Genomic DNA, 17,470 nt, shown 5'->3' on the forward strand with positions numbered 1-17,470 from the left:
CCCTGTGTGACTGCTCCCCAGCCTCTCAGGCTGGCATCCGTGGTCACCAGGACCCAGTCCTGAATGCCGAATCTGCGGCCCTCTAGAAGATGAGCACTCTGCAACCACCACAGGAGAGACACCCTTGTCCTTGGAGACAGGGTTATCCGCTGATGCATTTGAAGATGCGATCCGGACCATTTGTCCAGCAGATCCCACTGAAAAGTTCTTGCGTGGAATCTGCCGAATGGAATCGCTTCGTAAGAAGCCACCATTTTTCCCAGGACCCTTGTGCATTGATGCACTGACACTTGGCCTGGTTTTAGGAGGTTCCTGACTAGGTTGGATAACTCCCTGGCTTTCTCCACCGGGAGAAACACCTTTTTCTGTACTGTGTCCAGAATCATCCCTAGGAACAGCAGACGTGTCGTCGGAATCAGCTGCGATTTTGGAATATTTAGAATCCATCCGTGCTGTCGTAGTACTACTTGAGATAGTGCTACTCCGACCTCTAACTGTTCTCTGGACCTTGCCCTTATCAGGAGATCGTCCAAGTAAGGGATAATTAAGACGCCTTTTCTTCGAAGAAGAATCATCATTTCGGCCATTACCTTGGTAAAGACCCGGGGTGCCGTGGACAATCCAAACGGCAGCGTCTGAAACTGATAGTGACAGTTCTGTACCACAAACCTGAGGTACCCTTGGTGAGAAGGGCAAATTGGGACATGGAGGTAAGCATCCTTGATGTCCAGAGACACCATATAGTCCCCTTCTTCCAGGTTCGCTATCACTGCTCTGAGTGATTCCATCTTGAATTTGAACCTTTGTATGTAAGTGTTCAAGGATTTCAGATTTAAAATAGGTCTCACCGAGCCGTCCGGCTTCAGTACCACAAACAGCGTGGAATAATACCCCTTTCCCTGTTGTAGGAGGGGTACCTTGATTATCACCTGCTGGGAATACAGCTTGTGAATGGCTTCCAATACCGCCTCCCTGTCGGGGGGAGACGTTGGTAAAGCAGACTTCAGGAACCGGCGAGGGGGAGACGTCTCGAATTCCAATTTGTACCCCTGAGATACTACCTGCAGGATCCAGGGGTCCACTTGCGAGTGAGCCCACTGCGCGCTGAAATTCTTGAGACGGGCCCCCACCGTGCCTGAGTCCGCTTGTAAGGCCCCAGCGTCATGCTGAGGACTTGGCAGAAGCGGGGGAGGGCTTCTGTTCCTGGGAAGAGGCTGTCTGCTGCAGTCTTTTTCCCCTTCCTCTGCCCCGGGGCAGATACGAGTGGCCTTTTGCCCGCTTGCCCTTATGGGGACGAAAGGACTGAGCCTGAAAAGACGGTGTCTTTTCCTGCTGAGAGGTGACCTGGGGTAAAAAGGTGGATTTCCCAGCCGTTGCCGTGGCCACCAGGTCCGATAGACCGACCCCAAATAACTCCTCCCCTTTATACGGCAATACTTCCATATGCCGTTTGGAATCCGCATCACCTGACCACTGTCGCGTCCATAACCCTCTTCTGGCAGAAATGGACAGCGCACTTACTCTTGATGCCAGAGTGCAAATATCCCTCTGTGCATCTCTCATATATAGAAATGCATCCTTTAAATGCTCTATAGTCAATAATATATTGTCCCTGTCCAGGGTATCAATATTTTCAGTCAGGGAATCCGACCAAGCCACCCCAGCACTGCACATCCAGGCTGAGGCGATTGCTGGTCGCAGTATAATACCAGTATGTGTGTATATACTTTTTAGGATATTTTCCAGCTTCCTATCAGCTGGTTCCTTGAGGGCGGCCGTATCAGGAGACGGTAACGCCACTTGTTTTGATAAGCGTGTGAGCGCCTTATCCACCCTAGGGGGTGTTTCCCAACGCGCCCTAACCTCTGGCGGGAAAGGGTATAATGCCAATAATTTTTTAGAAATTAGCAGTTTTTTATCGGGGGAAACCCACGCTTCATCACACACCTCATTTAATTCATCTGATTCAGGAAAAACTACGGGTAGTTTTTTCACACCCCACATAATACCCTTTTTTGTCGTACTTGTAGTATCAGAAATGTTCAAAACCTCCTTCATTGCCGTGATCATGTAACGTGTGGCCCTACTGGAAAATACGTTTGTTTCCTCACCGTCGACACTGGAGTCAGTGTCCGTGTCTGGGTCTGTGTCGACCACCTGAGGTAACGGGCGCTTTAGAGCCCCTGATGGTGTTTGAGACGCCTGTACAGGTATTAACTGATTTGCCGGCTGTCTCATGTCGTCAACAGTCTTTTGTAAAGTGCTGACACTATCACGTAATTCCTTCCATAAGACCATCCAGTCAGGTGTCGACTCCCTAGGGGGTGACATCACTAATACAGGCAATTGCTCCGCCTCCATACCATTTTCCTCCTCATACATGTCGACACAATGTACCGACACACAGCACACACACAGGGAATGCTCTGATAGAGGACAGGACCCCACTAACCCTTTGGGGAGACAGAGGGAGAGTTTGCCAGCACACACCAGAGCGCTATATATATATACACAGGGATAACCTTATATAAGTGTTTTTCCCTTATATAGCTGCTGTATAGATTTATCTGCCAATTTAGTGCCCCCCCTCTCTTGTTTTACCCTGTTTCTGTAGTGCAGGACTGCAGGGGAGAGTCAGGGAGCTTCCCTCCAACGGAGCTGTGAGGAAAAATGGTGCCAGTGTGCTGAGGAGATAGGCTCCGCCCCCTTCTCGGCGGCCGTTCTCCCGCTTTTTTATGGAAAAACAGGCATGAGTTAAATGCATCCATATAGCCCAGGAGCTATATGTGATGCATTTTTTGCCCCCTAAGGTGTTTATATTGCGTCTCAGGGTGCACCCACCCAGCGCCCTGCACCCTCAGTGACCGGAGTGTGAAGTGTGCTGAGAGCAATGGCGCACAGCTGCGGTGCTGTGCGCTACCTTATTGAAGACAGGACGTCTTCTGCCGCCGATTTTTCCGGACCTCTTCTGCTCTTCTGGCTCTGTAAGGGGGACGGCGGCGCGGCTCTGGGACCCATCCATGGCTGGGCCTGTGATCGTCCCTCTGGAGCTAATGTCCAGTAGCCTAAGAAGCCCAATCCACTCTGCACGCAGGTGAGTTCGCTTCTTCTCCCCTTAGTCCCACGATGCAGTGAGCCTGTTGCCAGCAGGTCTCACTGAAAATAAAAAACCTAAAACTAAACTTTTTTCTAAGCAGCTCAGGAGAGCCACCTAGATTGCACCCTTCTCGTTCGGGCACAAAAATCTAACTGAGGCTTGGAGGAGGGTCATAGGGGGAGGAGCCAGTGCACACCAGCTAGTCTTAAAGCTTTTACTTTTGTGCCCAGTCTCCTGCGGAGCCGCTATTCCCCATGGTCCTTTCGGAGTCCCCAGCATCCACTAGGACGTCAGAGAAATATACTTTAAAAAGAAGGATTATAATTACTGTACTACTGCAGCAGCATACAGTACATTATTTGATTTGACTCCAAATATCTCCCACCTCAGACCCTTAGCTCTGCGCTTATACGTGTGAGCAGTGAGTGGTACATTGGTAAAGAGGAGAAAAAGTTACTCCTATAGAGGGGCAGATGTCTATCTAACTCAATGGCCAGGGAACAGGGGTACATTACCCCAAAAAGGGTAAAAATTAAATTCCTGGGGGTAATGGACGGTCGCGCTGCCGAGACACAGTCCCGTCCAGCACCGGCAGGCTTGCGATGTGACATGCTGACGTCACACCACGCTCCCTCCTGCCCGCCCTGCGCTGTACTCCTGGTCGCCCTGTGCTGTGTTCCTGGCCACAGTGTGATGTGCTGTCACACCTCGCTCCCTCATTCCCGCCCGTACTGCGATGTCCTTAAACAGCTCTCTGGTCTTGGCCATGGTGGAGAGGTAGCAGTCTGACTGTTTGAGGGTGTGGACAGGTGTCTTTTATACAGATAACCAGTTCAAACAGGTGCCATTAATACAGGTAACGAGTGGAGGATAGAAGAGCTTCTTAAAGAAGTAGTAACAGGTCTGTGAGAGACAGAAATCTTGCTGCTTGGTAGGTGTCCAAATATTTATTTTCCGCAAGAATATACAAGTAAATTGGTTAAAAATCATACAATGTGATTTCCTGGGTTTTTATTTTTCAGATGTCTCTCACAGTTGAAGTGTACCTATGATGGAAATTACAGACCTCTCTCATCTTTTTAAGTGGGTCAACTTGCACAATCGGTGGCAGTCCAAATACTGTTTTGCCCCACTGTTTATGTGTGTGTATATCTCAGAAATGCCATATAAACAGTGATAACCAATATATATGCACAATAATATATGATTTCCTTTCAAATCAAGGGGGTAACGTCGGCGTATCTAAATATATTTTGGGGTAAAAGGTAAAAAAGTTCCCTGACCCCTGATCTAACTAATGTAAAACCTTACTAGTCAATTTAAAATTGGGGGACTAGAAACCACATTCTCAAAAATTTGCAGCACATGAACCATAAAAGATAAATTGCACAATTTTTCTTGCATAAAAGTTAATACCATAATGATGTAAATGTTATTATGGTATGCCGGCGGCCGGGCTCCCGGCAGCCAGCATACCGGCGCCGGAATCCTGACCGCCGGCATACTGACACCTAGGCGAGCACAAATGAGCCCCATGCTGGCTCGCTGCGCTCGCCACGCTGCGGGCACGGTGGCGCCACGCTATCTATTCTCCCTCCAGGGGGGTCGTGGAACCCCAAGAGGTAGAAAAGTTGTCGGTATGCCGGGTGTTTGGATTCCGGCACCGGTATACTGTGTGCTGGGATCCCAACAGCCAGAAACTAAATACCACCCGTTGTTTCTGCTTTTAGTGTAAGACCCCAGTCACCCCCTGATGTAGAAGCAGCGCAGGGTAGAGATGGCTACTGAGTGAATGTCTCAACACACTGACTCGAATCTTGTAGATGTTCGAATGATTCGAGTCAGGAAAAGCTGAAGTGACGAGACATAATACTCCCTGCAGCAGCCTCTCTCCCCAGTTCATCACACACTCACATACAGCACAGCGCAGCCCACATGTCTTTCTGCCGAGTCCTAAGTGACTCCCGGGCTCAGGATCTGCCCCCTTGTCTCTCCTCTCCTGATGAGTCCTGAGTGACTCCTGGGCTCAGGATCCGCCCCCTTGTCTCCCCCCGGGGCTATGGCTCTCTCCTGATGAGTCCTGAGTGACTCCTGGTCTCAGGATCCACCCCCTTGTCTTCTCCCCCGAACGACAGCTCTCTCCTGATGAGTCCTGAGTGACTCCTGGTCTCAGGATCTGCCCCCTTGTCTCTCCCCGAGGCTACGGCTCTCTCCTGATGAGTCCTGATTGACTCCTGGTCTCAGGATCCGCCCCCTTGTCTCTCCCCCGGGTGACGGCGCTCCTCTCCTGATGAGTCCTGAGTGACTCCTGGGATTAGGATCCGCACCCTTGTCTCTGCTACGAGTACCTCTGCAGTGCGATGCATTGAAGATGAGCCGTGAGCCGAGACACTGTGTCGAGCCACTCCACTAAGCTGAATCATGTGACTCGACACACACCAGTGTCTCGGCTTGCCCATCTCTAGCACAGGGTGGCCACCGGGAGCAGCAGCTGAGGAGAGAACAACTGAAAATGAGAGAAAGTAAATGTAGCTGACAATGAGGGTCACCCATCGGAACTATGGACTGTGGTGCAGGGACACCTGTGTGCACAGATGTCCCTGGGAAACATCCAACGCGCGTTTCACCTGGGGCTCTCTCCTTCTCTAGTGTCAGTGGTACATTGTAGGCTTATGGAGGAGGTGCAGACTGTCCCTGGGTACGACAAGTAACAGGTATGGAGCAGCCTTGTCAAAGGTCCCTGAAGAGGACCGAAACGCTGATTGTGACTGGTATATTACTTCTAACAAACCTGTATTTGTTTCTACATAACTGGTGACTTCATCCCTCGGTTTTTCTATATTGGAGACCATGATCTGTGTTTAGTTGGCTTTTGCACCCCAGTAATTATTCTAATTATGGACCTACAAGGATGATTGTATGTAGAATGGGGACATTATCAGTGACAGCACGGTGTCCCTGGGTGTCATGTATGGAGCTGCAGTAGGTGTTAGACCCCATGTGACATCCCAGCCAGAACCCCATACCTCCCAACATGACCCTCTCCAGGAGGGACAGAATGCTCTGCTCCTGGACTTCCCTCTTAAGTTATGATTGCCCTCACCTGTGCTGAAACACCTTTCTTATCCATTAACCTGTTCAAAAACAGGTGCCGGCAATTATAAATTAAGAGAAAAGTCCAGGAACAGAGCATTGTGTCCCTCCTGGAGAGGGTCATGTTGGGAGATATGGAACCCCATTAAATAAGACAGGTAATAGGTTCCCCTCCAAGGTCCCATTGCAGCCATGTTCTCCCCAGGGAGCGCCGACGTGAACATGTGTGGCCCCTGTGTACATAACTCACCACTCACACATCGCTCCCCAGCATACACAGCATGATGTGACGATTCATCCCAACACACGGCACCGGCTCCTCTCCACCAACACCCGTCCCTTAGCACCCCAGCCCCAGATACCATATGTAGGAAAGTCAGTGTGAGATTCCGACTCCACAATAGCGGCCATTTTGCAATAGACAAATCCTATTGCCATAACACGTTTTAATCTTCAGAAAAATGGCGGACCGGTCGCTACTCTCCCGTCATTCTGGAGACATATTTTAGAGTACTGCTTTAACTAGCGTTCCGTCCACACTATACAGCTGCAGGCAGCGCACTCGGTACGTCATCGCTGTGCGGCCTACTTACATGTGATTGCCCGTTACAGCGGCCCTAGTGCGCACCTACCCGCCGGTCAGTCCCCGGTTTCAGCCGTCCGCACCACCCCCGCGAACCGGTCATTGTCCTGCGATCTCTAGGAAAATGGCGGACGCCTTCGGGGACGAGCTGTTCAGTGTGTTCGAGGAGGAGACCCCGGCGTCCAGCAAGTGCGCGGAGCCCGGGCCCGCCGCCAAGGCCGGCAAAGGCGGGTGAGAGTGGAGGCGGCCGTGACCTCAGGGCCTATGTTACTATTGCTGTAGATGTACTGTACCAGTGGTTTCCATACTCACGCAGCGGCCCGCAGGAGGGACAGTCCCAGAGATACGGGACTGTGCTGGGACAGTTGGGAGCTATGCTAACGCTCCAGGGTTTACGTGTATCCATGCTTGGCCACAGGTGACTTATTAGCACCTCAGTCTTTATAATGCTGTGCTGAGCCATGGATATACTTACATCCTGACAGGAGCTGGGACGTGTATGGGCTGCGGCGTGACATCTGGGTCCCTGCAGGTCTCAGGACTATTGGGTCTATGTACTACTGTAATCCTTGGAGAGAGAGAAAGTACTAATGAAGCAGCTGATACACACCAGGCGATGTGTATGCAGCCGATATGTTGGCCTGGCGGGCCGACTGATCGGATCCTAAAGTACACACTAGAGCGATGTATGATGTTCAGATTAACGTATCGCTCCATCCCTCATCTACGTAAAACTAGCAGGTGTGACCGTGGGCACCCACATACTGGCATACACACTGAGCGATCTGTCGTTCCTGTTGGGCTGGAAAGGGTATACCGGGCCAATATTGCTCCAGTGTCTACCCAGCTTAATCCATACTTCAAATACAGCCTGTAACATGGCAGTTAGGAGCTGATTGGGTGGTACTTTATCTCTCCACGTTATCACTTTCCTAGGCTTAGTAAATAGACCCCTAAATTAGGGATGGCTATTGTGTATTGGTTCCCAACCATCAATGTTTTTTCGCTGGATGCTGCAGGTTTTTCAATTTGAATGCTGTAGTTTCCTTCATCGATTGCACCTGTTCAGATGAGTTTTTGTTGGTGTTTTGATCCACTTTGTCCGGTTATACCGTTGCAGTATTGTTTGTAAATGTGGATACAACCTCGCTCCTTTCTGCACGAGTATACCGTCAAATGATTTACAAACGATGGTCACATGCTGTTGCAGGGCGTGTTGCGAAGGCCGCACCTGTTTGGTGGTGCCCTCCCTAAATTATAATGTACGGCAGTGTTTTTTTAAAAAACGTTCTACATTAAAAATAAAAATACGTGTCAGTGAGGATGAAAAGTTCTCTCAACTTGTTCTTGACGGTCTACATAGTTCATTGGGGCAGATGCATTAACCTGGAGAAGGTATAAGAAAGTGATAAACCAGTGATAAATGCACCAGCCAATAAGCTTCAATATTTAAATTGACAGGAGGTGACTGGCTGGTGTGTTTATCACCTTGCGCTTATCACTGGTTTATCACTTCCCTATGCCTTCTCCAGGTTAATATATTTGCCCCATTGTCTTTAGAACTTCGTTCTGAGATTGTTTAGGTTACAGTTCCATATTATTGCTTCAGGCCTTCTTTGTGAAGGCCCATACACACTAGCCGATTTTGAGCTCAAAGTAGCTCACTTTTGGTGTTTTGAGCTAATTTGAGCTCAGACTCGGCCAGTGTGTATGGCGCATCATCGCTGGCCGCCACCGCCGTCCGTCTAGGCTGTTTTACCAGTCGATCAAACCACTTTCCACAGTCTCCTACTGTGGTAAGTGGTTCAGCCCCCATGTACATTGCTGAGCACAGTGAAAATCGCTCAGTGTGTATGCACGGAGCTATTTTTCTGCCAGTGATATTCACATCATCGCTGTGCAAAAACGCCCAGTGTGTATGGCCTTTTAGTCATTGAGCTGTTAGCAGTGATCTATACTTATAAATCGTTACTTGTTTTTACATTACAACTTATTATTCTTGTCAAAGTTTTCTTGCCATCTAATGCTGGGTACACACTGGTTGATGTATTCCTTATGTCGTGGAACGATATATCGTGAGCAGATTGGCCACTGTTTACACCCGATATGTCTGTGAATGACGTTGTTCACTGACATACCAGATCGGACCTGCAGCACAGCTGATGCTGATATAAAGGTATATTGGTGTATGTGTGTACAGGCGACTCGCTGACATCACAGCTGGGCAGGAAAATGTAAATGCCTGCCCAGTTATGTTTGGCCTTACAAATCGTGCGGCCGATTAGGTAAGTTATACACACCAATCGCCCACTCTGATGGTGGATAGATCTTGTAAGTGTGTACCCAGCCTAAAGTGGTAATTCAGTTACTGGTGATGTACCACCATGCCCGACTTCCCAAGTTCTCCTTTGTATCATTATTCGGATTGAGGCACTGCAGAACTAGCAGCATAAATGGATGTGACGTGTTCTGGAAAGGGAAATTGAATCCAACGTGCTATATCCCCACCTTGATATCCATGTGATGCCAACTATTGTGAGAGAAACCTTTCTCCTCTAGCCGTGGTATTGATAAAGATTGTAGAATTGGATCTGGTATGCAGGACTCTGCCACTTTCCTATATGTGGATGGGACACCAGCACTGAGCTTTACAACATGCATTTATGGGGTTTATTCCCACTTTATTAGTTAAGTAGCAGGTTGCCGACTACAGAACATTTCCAATCTGATGGGTTAGTTCCATCTGGGGACAGCTACAAAATCCAGTGTGAAAAGGGTGATGTGTCGTAGCTGCAAATCCGATACTTACTTTTCCAAACTGCGCACGCAAAAATAATAGCAAGACTATGGCTGTTGTGTCATTCCAGGCTTTCCTTTCCACTGTATGCACTGTATTATGGTCAGACTTAGGGGTATATTTACTAAAGTGCAGGTTTGTAGAAGTGAAGATGTTGGCCATAGCAACCAATCAGATTCTACTTATCATTTATCTAGCACCTTTTAGAAAGTTATAACTAGACTCTGATTGCCTTGGGCGACATCTCCACTTCAATAAACCGGCTCTTCAGTAAACATACCCTTTAGTGACGCAATTATACTATGTTGTGTGTATGCTAACTGTAGTTATAATCAATCCGTACCGAAAAAAGGTCAAATTGGGAAGAAGAAAATAAAAACATTTTAGAATGGGGCGATGAGTTCCTACAGTGACACGGTTTATGCATTGGCAATATATTCTTGCATTGGTGAGGCTCCGAATGACATATCGTATCACCATCGCCGATGGTTTCGAGCACCAGCCACCCTGTGTAAGCTGAAGCTTGCTCACGCCGGCTGTTGGGTTGTTGTTGTTGCGTCCGACAACGTAGACCGGGACCTGTCATGCCTTCAAAACGGTGGCGACGCACCCCCAGTTTTGAAGAACCGTGCCAGGACCCGCCCCCAAACATGCTGCAGCTGACAGGGCTGCAAGCAACATTGCAAGACCCATTCTGCACATGCACCTGGGCAGACACCCAAACATCTTATATGTGCGCAAACCATTGTGTTTGAGTACAAATAGAAATTAGGCCCAATGATCGCTCATAAGGTTCCATTAGAAGATAATGTTACTTGTATTTTCTCAGGAAAAGAAATGCCAGACCTCATGGTGCGATCAAAGGACCTTCTCCGAGAAACAAGCGAGACACCAGCAGTATTGATCCAGAGGATGAGTGTATCTTTGGAAAGAAATTTAAACTGGAACCATCAACATCAGATGACCTAAAGTAAGTACGACACCTTGTAATGGCTGCGCACTCATGCAGGCTTTGTGCGTCTTTATCATCTTAATCCTGTTTTTCTCTGACGTCCTAGTGGATGCTGGGGACTCCGTAAGGACCATGGGGATATAGCGGCTCTGCAGGAGACAGGGCACAATAATAAAAGCTTTAGGATCAGGTGGTGTGCACTGGCTCCTCCCCCTATGACCCTCCTCCAAGCCTCAGTTAGATTTTTGTGCCCGGCCGAGAAGGGTGCAATCTAGGTGGCTCTCCTGAGCTGCTTAGAATAAAAGTTTAAGTTAGGTTTTTTTCTTTCAGTGAGACCTGCTGGCAACAGGCTCACTGCTACGAGGGACTTAGGGGAGAGAAGTAAACTCACCTGCGTGCAGGATGGATTTGCTTCTTAGGCTACTGGACACCATTAGCTCCAGAGGGAGTCGGAACACAGGTCTCACCCTGGGGTTCGTCCCGGAGCCGTGCCGCCGACCCCCCTTGCAGATGCCGAAGTTGAAGAGGTCCAGAGGTCCAGAAACAGGCGGCAGAAGACTTTCAGTCTTCATAAGGTAGCGCACTGCAGCTGTGCGCCATTGTTGTCAGCACACTTCATACCAGCGGTCACTGAGGGTGCAGGGCGCTGGGGGGGGCGCCCTGGGCAGCAATGTATAATACCTTTTTTTATGGCTAAAATACATCACATATAGCCCTTGAGGCTATATGGATGTATTTAACCCCTGCCAGATCTCACAAACTCCGGGAGAAGAGCCCGCCGAAAAGGGGGCGGGGCCTATTCTCCTCAGCACACGGCGCCATTTTCCTGCTCAGCTCTGCTGTGAGGAAGGCTCCCAGGCTCTCCCCTGCACTGCACTACAGAAACAGGGTTAATACAGAGAGGGGGGGCACTTATTTGGCGATATGATTACATATATAAAAATGCTATAAGGGAAAACACTTGTATAAGGGGTTGTCCCTGTATAATTATAGCGTTTTTGGTGTGTGCTGGCAAACTCTCCCTCTGTCTCCCCAAAGGGCTAGTGGGGTCCTGTCCTCTATCAGAGCATTCCCTGTGTGTGTGCTGTGTGTCGGTACGTGTGTGTCGACATGTAGGAGGACGATGTTGGTGAGGAGGCGGAGCAAATTGCCTGTATTGGTGATGTCACTCTCTAGGGAGTCGACACTGGAATGGATGGCTTATTTAGGAATTACGTGATAATGTCAACACGCTGCAAGGTCGGTTGACGACATGAGACGGCCGGCAAACAAATTAGTACCTGTCCAGGCGTCTCAGACACCGTCAGGGGCTTGTAAAAACGCCCATTTACCTCAGTCGGTTGACACAGACACAGACACGGACACTGACTCCAGTGTCGACGGTGAATAAACAAACGTATTTTCCTTTAGGGCCACACGTTTCATGTTAAGGGCAATGAAGGAGGTGTTACATATTTCTGATACTACAAGTACCACAAATAAGGGTATTATGTAGGGTGTGAATAAACTACTTGTAGTTTTTCCTGAATCAGATAAATTAAATGAAGTGTGTGATGATACGTGGGTTTCCTCCGATAGAAAATTATTGGCGGTATACCCTTTCCCGCCAGAAGTTAGGGCGAGTTGGGAAACACACCTTAGGGTGGATAAGGCGCTCACACGCTTATAAAAACAAGGGGCGTTACCGTCTCCAGATACGGCAGCCCTCAAGGAGCCAGCTGATAGGAAGCTGAAAAATATCCTAAAAGTATATACACACATACTGGTGTTATACTACGACCAGCAATCACCTCAGCCTGGATGTGCAGCGCTGAGGGGGCTTGGTCGGATTTCCTGACTGAAAATATTGATACCCTTGACAGGGACAAGATTTTATTGACTATAGATGCATTTCTATATATGCGAGATGCGCAGAGGGATATTTGCATTCTGGCATCAAGAGTAAATGTGATGTCCATATCTGCCAGACGAAGACACGACAGTGGTCAGGTGATGCAGATTCCAGACGGCACATGGAAGTATTGCCGTATAAAGGGGCGGTCCATCGGACCTGGTGGCCATGGCAACAGCTGAAAAATCCACCTTTTGTTACCCCAAGTCACATCTCAGCAGAAAAGGACACAGTCTTTTCAGTCTCAGTCCTTTCGTCCCCATAAGGGCAGGCGGACAAAAGGGCCAGTCATATCTGCCCAGGGGTAGAGGAAAGGGAAGAAGACTGCAGCAGGCAGCCCATTCCCAGGAACAGAAGCCCTCCACAGCTTCTGCCAAGTCCGCAGCATGACGCTGGGGCAGTACAAGCGGACTCAGGTGCGGTAGGGGGTCATCTCAAGAGTTTCAGCACGCAGGGGGCTCACTCACAAGTGGACTCCTGGATCCTACACGTAGTATCCCAGGTGTACATTGGAAATTCGAGACGTCTCCCCCTCACAAGTTCCTGAAGTCTGTTTTACCAACGTCTCCCTCCGCCAGGGAGGCAGTATTGGGAACAATTCACAGGCTGTATTCCCAGCAGGTGATAATCAAAGTACCCCTTCTACAACAAGGGAAGGGGTATTATTCCACACTATATTGTGGTACTGAAGCCAGACGGCTCGGTGAGATCTGAAATATTTGAACACTTACATACAAGCGTTCAAATCAAGATGGAGTCACTCAGAGTAGTGATAGCGAACCAGGAAGAAGGGGACGATATGGTGTCACTGGATATCAGGGACGCTTACCTACATGTCCAAATTTGCCTTCTCACCAAGGGTACCTCAGGTTCGTGGTACAGAACTGTCACTATCAGTTCAGACGCTGCCGTTTGGATTGTCCACGGCACCCCGGGTCTTTACCAAGGTAATGGCCGAAATGATGATTCTTCTTAAAAGAAATATGGACGCTTTCCTGATAAAGGCAAGGTCCAGAGAACAGTTGGAGGTCGGAGTAGCACTATCTTAAGTAGTTCTACGACAGCACGAGTGGATTCTAAATATTCCAAAATCGCAGTTTTTTCCGACGACACGTCTACTGTTCCTAGGGATGATTCTGGACACAGTCCAGAAAAGGATGTTTTCTCCCGGAGAAGAAAGCCAGGGAGTTATCCGAGCTAGTCAGGAACCTCCTAAAACCAGGAAAAGTATCAGTGCATCATTGCACAAGGATCCTGTGAAAAATGGTGGTTTCTTACAAAGCGATCCCATTCGGTAGATTTCACGCAAGAACCTTTCCGTGGGATCTGCTGGAAAAATGGTCCGGATCGCATCTTCAGATGCATCAGCGGATAACCCTGTCTCCAAGGACAAGGGTGTTTCTTCTGCGGTAGCTGCAGAGTGCTCATCTATGAAAGGGCCGCAGATTCGGCATTCAGGACTGGGTCCTGGTGACCACGGATGCCAGCCTGAGTGGCTGGGGAGCAGTCACACAAGGAAAAAATTTCCAGAGAGTGTGATCAAGTCTGGAGACTTCTCTCCACATAAATATACTGGAGCTAAGGGCAATTTACAATGCTCTAAGCTTAGCAAGACCTCTGCTTCAAGGTCAGCCGGTATTGATCCAGTGGGACAACATCACGGCAGTCGCCCACGTAAACAGGGCGGCACAAGAAGCAGGAGGGAAATGGCAGAAACTACAAGGATTCTTCGCTGGGCGAAAAATCATGTGATAACACTCTCAGCAGTGTTCATTCCGGGAGTGGAAAACTGGGAAGCAGACTTCCTCAGCAGGCATGACCTCTACCCGGGAGAGTGGGGACTTCATCGGGAAGTCTTCCACATGATTGTAAACCGTTGGAAAAAACCAAAGGTGGACATGATGGCGTCCCGCCTGAACAAAAAACTAGACAAGATATTGCGCCAGGTCAAGGGACCCTCAGGCAATAGCGGTGGACGCTCTGGTAACACTGTGGGTGTACCAGTCAGAGTATGTGTTCCCTCCTATGCCTCTCATACCAAAAGTACTGAGAATCATAAGAGGGAGATGAGTAAGAACGATGCTCGTGGTTCCGGATTGGCCAAGAAGGACTTGGTACCCGAAACTTCAAGAGATGTTCACGGAAGACCCGTGGCCTCTACCTTTAAGAAAGGACCTGCTCCAGCAGGGGCCTTGTCTGTTCCAAGACTTACCGCGGCCGCGTTTGACGGCATGGCGGTTGAACGCCGGATCCTGAAAGGGCATTCCAGATGAAGTCATCCCTACCCTGGTCAAAGACAGGAAGGATGTAACCGCAAAACATTTTCACCGCATTTGGTGAAGATATGTTGCGTGGTGTGAGGCCAAGAAGGCCCCTACAGAGGAATTCCAACTGGGTCGTTTCCTACATTTCCTGAAAACAGGACTGCCTATGGGCCTAAAATTAGGGTCCATTAAGGTTCAAATTTCGGCCCTGTCGAATTTCTTCCAGAAAGAACTGGCTTTAGTGCCTGACGTTCAGATGTTTGTAAAAGGGGTACTGCATATACAGCCTCATTTTGTGCCCCAGTGGCACCTTGGGATCTCAATGTTGTTTTGAGTTTCCTAAAGTCACATTGGTTTGAACCACTCACCACTGTGGACTTAAAATATCTCACATGGAAGGTGACGATGCTATTAGCCCTGGCTTCAGCCAGGCGTGTGTCAGAATTGGCGGCTTTATCATATATAAAGCCCTTACTTAATTTTTCATTCTGACAGGGCAGAATTGAGGACTCGTCCTCAATTTCTCCTTAAGGTGTTTTCTGTTTTTCACATGAACCAACCTATTGTGGTACCTGCGGGTACTAGGGACTTGGAGGACTCCAAGTTACTTGACGTTGTCAGGGCCCTGAAAAATATGTTTCCAGGACGGCTGGAGTCAGAAAATCTGACTCGCTGTTTAGCCTGTATGCACCCAACAAGATGGGTGCTCCTGCTTCTAAGCAGACGATTGCTCGCTGGATTTGTAATACAATTCAGTTTACACATTCTGTGGCAGGCCTGCCACAGCCAAAATCTGTAAAAGCCCATTCCAAAAGGAAGGGGGCTCATCTTGGGCGACTGCCCGAGGGGTCTCGGCTTTACAACTTTGCCGAGCAGTTACTTGGTCAGGGGCAAACACGTTTGCTAAATTCTACAAATTTGATACCCTGGCTGAGGAGGACATGGAGTCTCTCATTCGGTGCTGCAGGGTCATCCGCACTCTCCCGCCCGTTTGGGAGCTTTGGTATAATCCCCATGGTCCTTACGGAGTCCCCAGTATCCACTAGGACGTCAGAAAATAAGATTTTACTTACCGATAAATCTATTTCTCGTAGTCCGTAGTGGATGCTGGGCGCCCATCCCAAGTGCGGATTGTCTGCAATACTTGTACATAGTTATTGTTACAAAAATCGGGTTATTCTTGTTGTGAGCCATCTTGTCAGAGGCTCCTTCGTTGTTATCATACTGTTAACTGGGTTCAGATCACAGGTTGTACGGTGTAATTGGTGTGGCTGGTATGAGTCTTACCCGGGATTCAATATCCTTCCTTATTATGCACGCTCGTCCGGGCACAGTATCCTAACTGAGGCTTGGAGGAGGGTCATAGGGGGAGGAGCCAGTGCACACCACCTGATCCTAAAGCTTTTATTATTGTGCCCTGTCTCCTGCGGAGCCGCTATATCCCCATGGTCCTTACGGAGTCCCCAGCATCCACTACGGACTACGAGAAATAGATTTCTCTATCGTCCTAGTGGATGCTGGGGTTCCTGAAAGGACCATGGGGAATAGCGGCTCCGCAGGAGACAGGGCACAAAAAGTAAAGCTTTTCCGATCAGGTGGTGTGCACTGGCTCCTCCCCCTATGACCCTCCTCCAGACTCCAGTTAGATTTTTGTGCCCGGCCGAGAAGGGTGCAATCTAGGTGGCTCTCCTAAAGAGCTGCTTAGAGAAAGTTTAGCTAGGTTTTTTATGTTACAGTGATTCCTGCTGGCAACAGGATCACTGCAGCGAGGGACTGAGGGGAGAAGGAGTCAACTCACCTGCGTGCAGGATGGATTGGCTTCTTGGCTACTGGACATCAAGCTCCAGAGGGACGATCACAGGTACAGCCTGGATGGTCACCGGAGCCGCGCCGCCGGCCCCCTTGCAGATGCTGAAGACAGAAGAGGTCCAGAATCGGCGGCTGAAGACTCCTGCAGTCTTCTAAAGGTAGCGCACAGCACTGCAGCTGTGCGCCATTTTCCTCTCAGCACACTTCACACGGCAGTCACTGAGGGTGCAGGGCGCTGGGAGGGGGGCGCCCTGGGAGGCAAAATAGTACCTATAAAGGCTAAAAATACCTCACATATAGCCCTAGAGGCTATATGGAGATATTTAACCCCTGCCTGATTTCTCAAAATAGCGGGAGACGAGCCCGCCGGAAAAGGGGCGGGGCCTATCTCCTCAGCACACGGCGCCATTTCCTCTCACAGCTCCGCTGGTCAGGACGGCTCCCAGGTCTCTCCCCTGCACTGCACTACAGAAACAGGGTAAAACAGAGAGGGGGGGCAAATTTATGGCGATATTTTTATATAACAAAGCAGCTATAGGGGAGCACTTATTATAAGGCTATCCCTGATATATATATAGCGCTTTTGGTGTGTGCTGGCAAACTCTCCCTCTGTCTCCCCAAAGGGCTAGTGGGTCCTGTCTTCATTAGGAGCATTCCCTGTGTGTCTGCTGTGTGTCGGTACGTGTGTGTCGACATGTATGAGGACGATATTGGTGTGGAGGCGGAGCAATTGCCAAATATGGGGATGTCACCTCCTAGGGGGTCGACACCAGAATGGATGCCTTTATTTATGGAACTACGGGATAGTGTCAACACGCTAAAGCAGTCGTTTGACGACATGAGACGGCCGGACAATCAATTAGTGCCTGTCCAGGCGACTCAAACACCGTCAGGGGCTGTGAAACGCCCTTTGCCTCAGTCGGTCGACACAGACCCAGACACAGGCGATGACTCCAGTGGTGACGGTGACGAATCAACCGTATT

General features: G+C 49.2%; 2 protein-coding genes across 5 annotated transcripts in view; one reads left to right on the forward strand and one right to left on the reverse strand.

Annotated features, from left to right (window-relative positions):
* The window catches only part of DHX29 (DExH-box helicase 29), a 161,482-nt gene extending 153,762 nt beyond the window's left edge, over nucleotides 1-7,720 (reverse strand). Inside the window, exon 1 of one of the 4 annotated variants that reach the window (XM_063962169.1) lies at nucleotides 7,249-7,720. The gene's annotated coding sequence lies outside the window, so the exon portion shown is untranslated. Of the gene's footprint in view, nucleotides 1-6,440; nucleotides 6,560-7,085; nucleotides 7,154-7,248 lie in introns of those variants that run through there. The other 3 variants (XM_063962173.1, XM_063962149.1, XM_063962159.1) reach the window with 3 other exon arrangements.
* MTREX (Mtr4 exosome RNA helicase) overlaps nucleotides 6,739-17,470 on the forward strand; it is a 176,870-nt gene continuing 166,138 nt past the window's right edge. Inside the window, exons 1-2 of the mRNA XM_063962194.1 lie at nucleotides 6,739-7,004; nucleotides 10,400-10,540. Of these exons, the coding sequence (XP_063818264.1) occupies nucleotides 6,898-7,004; nucleotides 10,400-10,540 (248 nt within the window). The 5' untranslated portion in view covers nucleotides 6,739-6,897. The remainder of the gene's footprint in view (nucleotides 7,005-10,399; nucleotides 10,541-17,470) is intronic.

Source organism: Pseudophryne corroboree, chromosome 1, assembly GCF_028390025.1.
Source record: "Pseudophryne corroboree isolate aPseCor3 chromosome 1, aPseCor3.hap2, whole genome shotgun sequence".
Classification (NCBI taxonomy): domain Eukaryota; kingdom Metazoa; phylum Chordata; class Amphibia; order Anura; family Myobatrachidae; genus Pseudophryne; species Pseudophryne corroboree.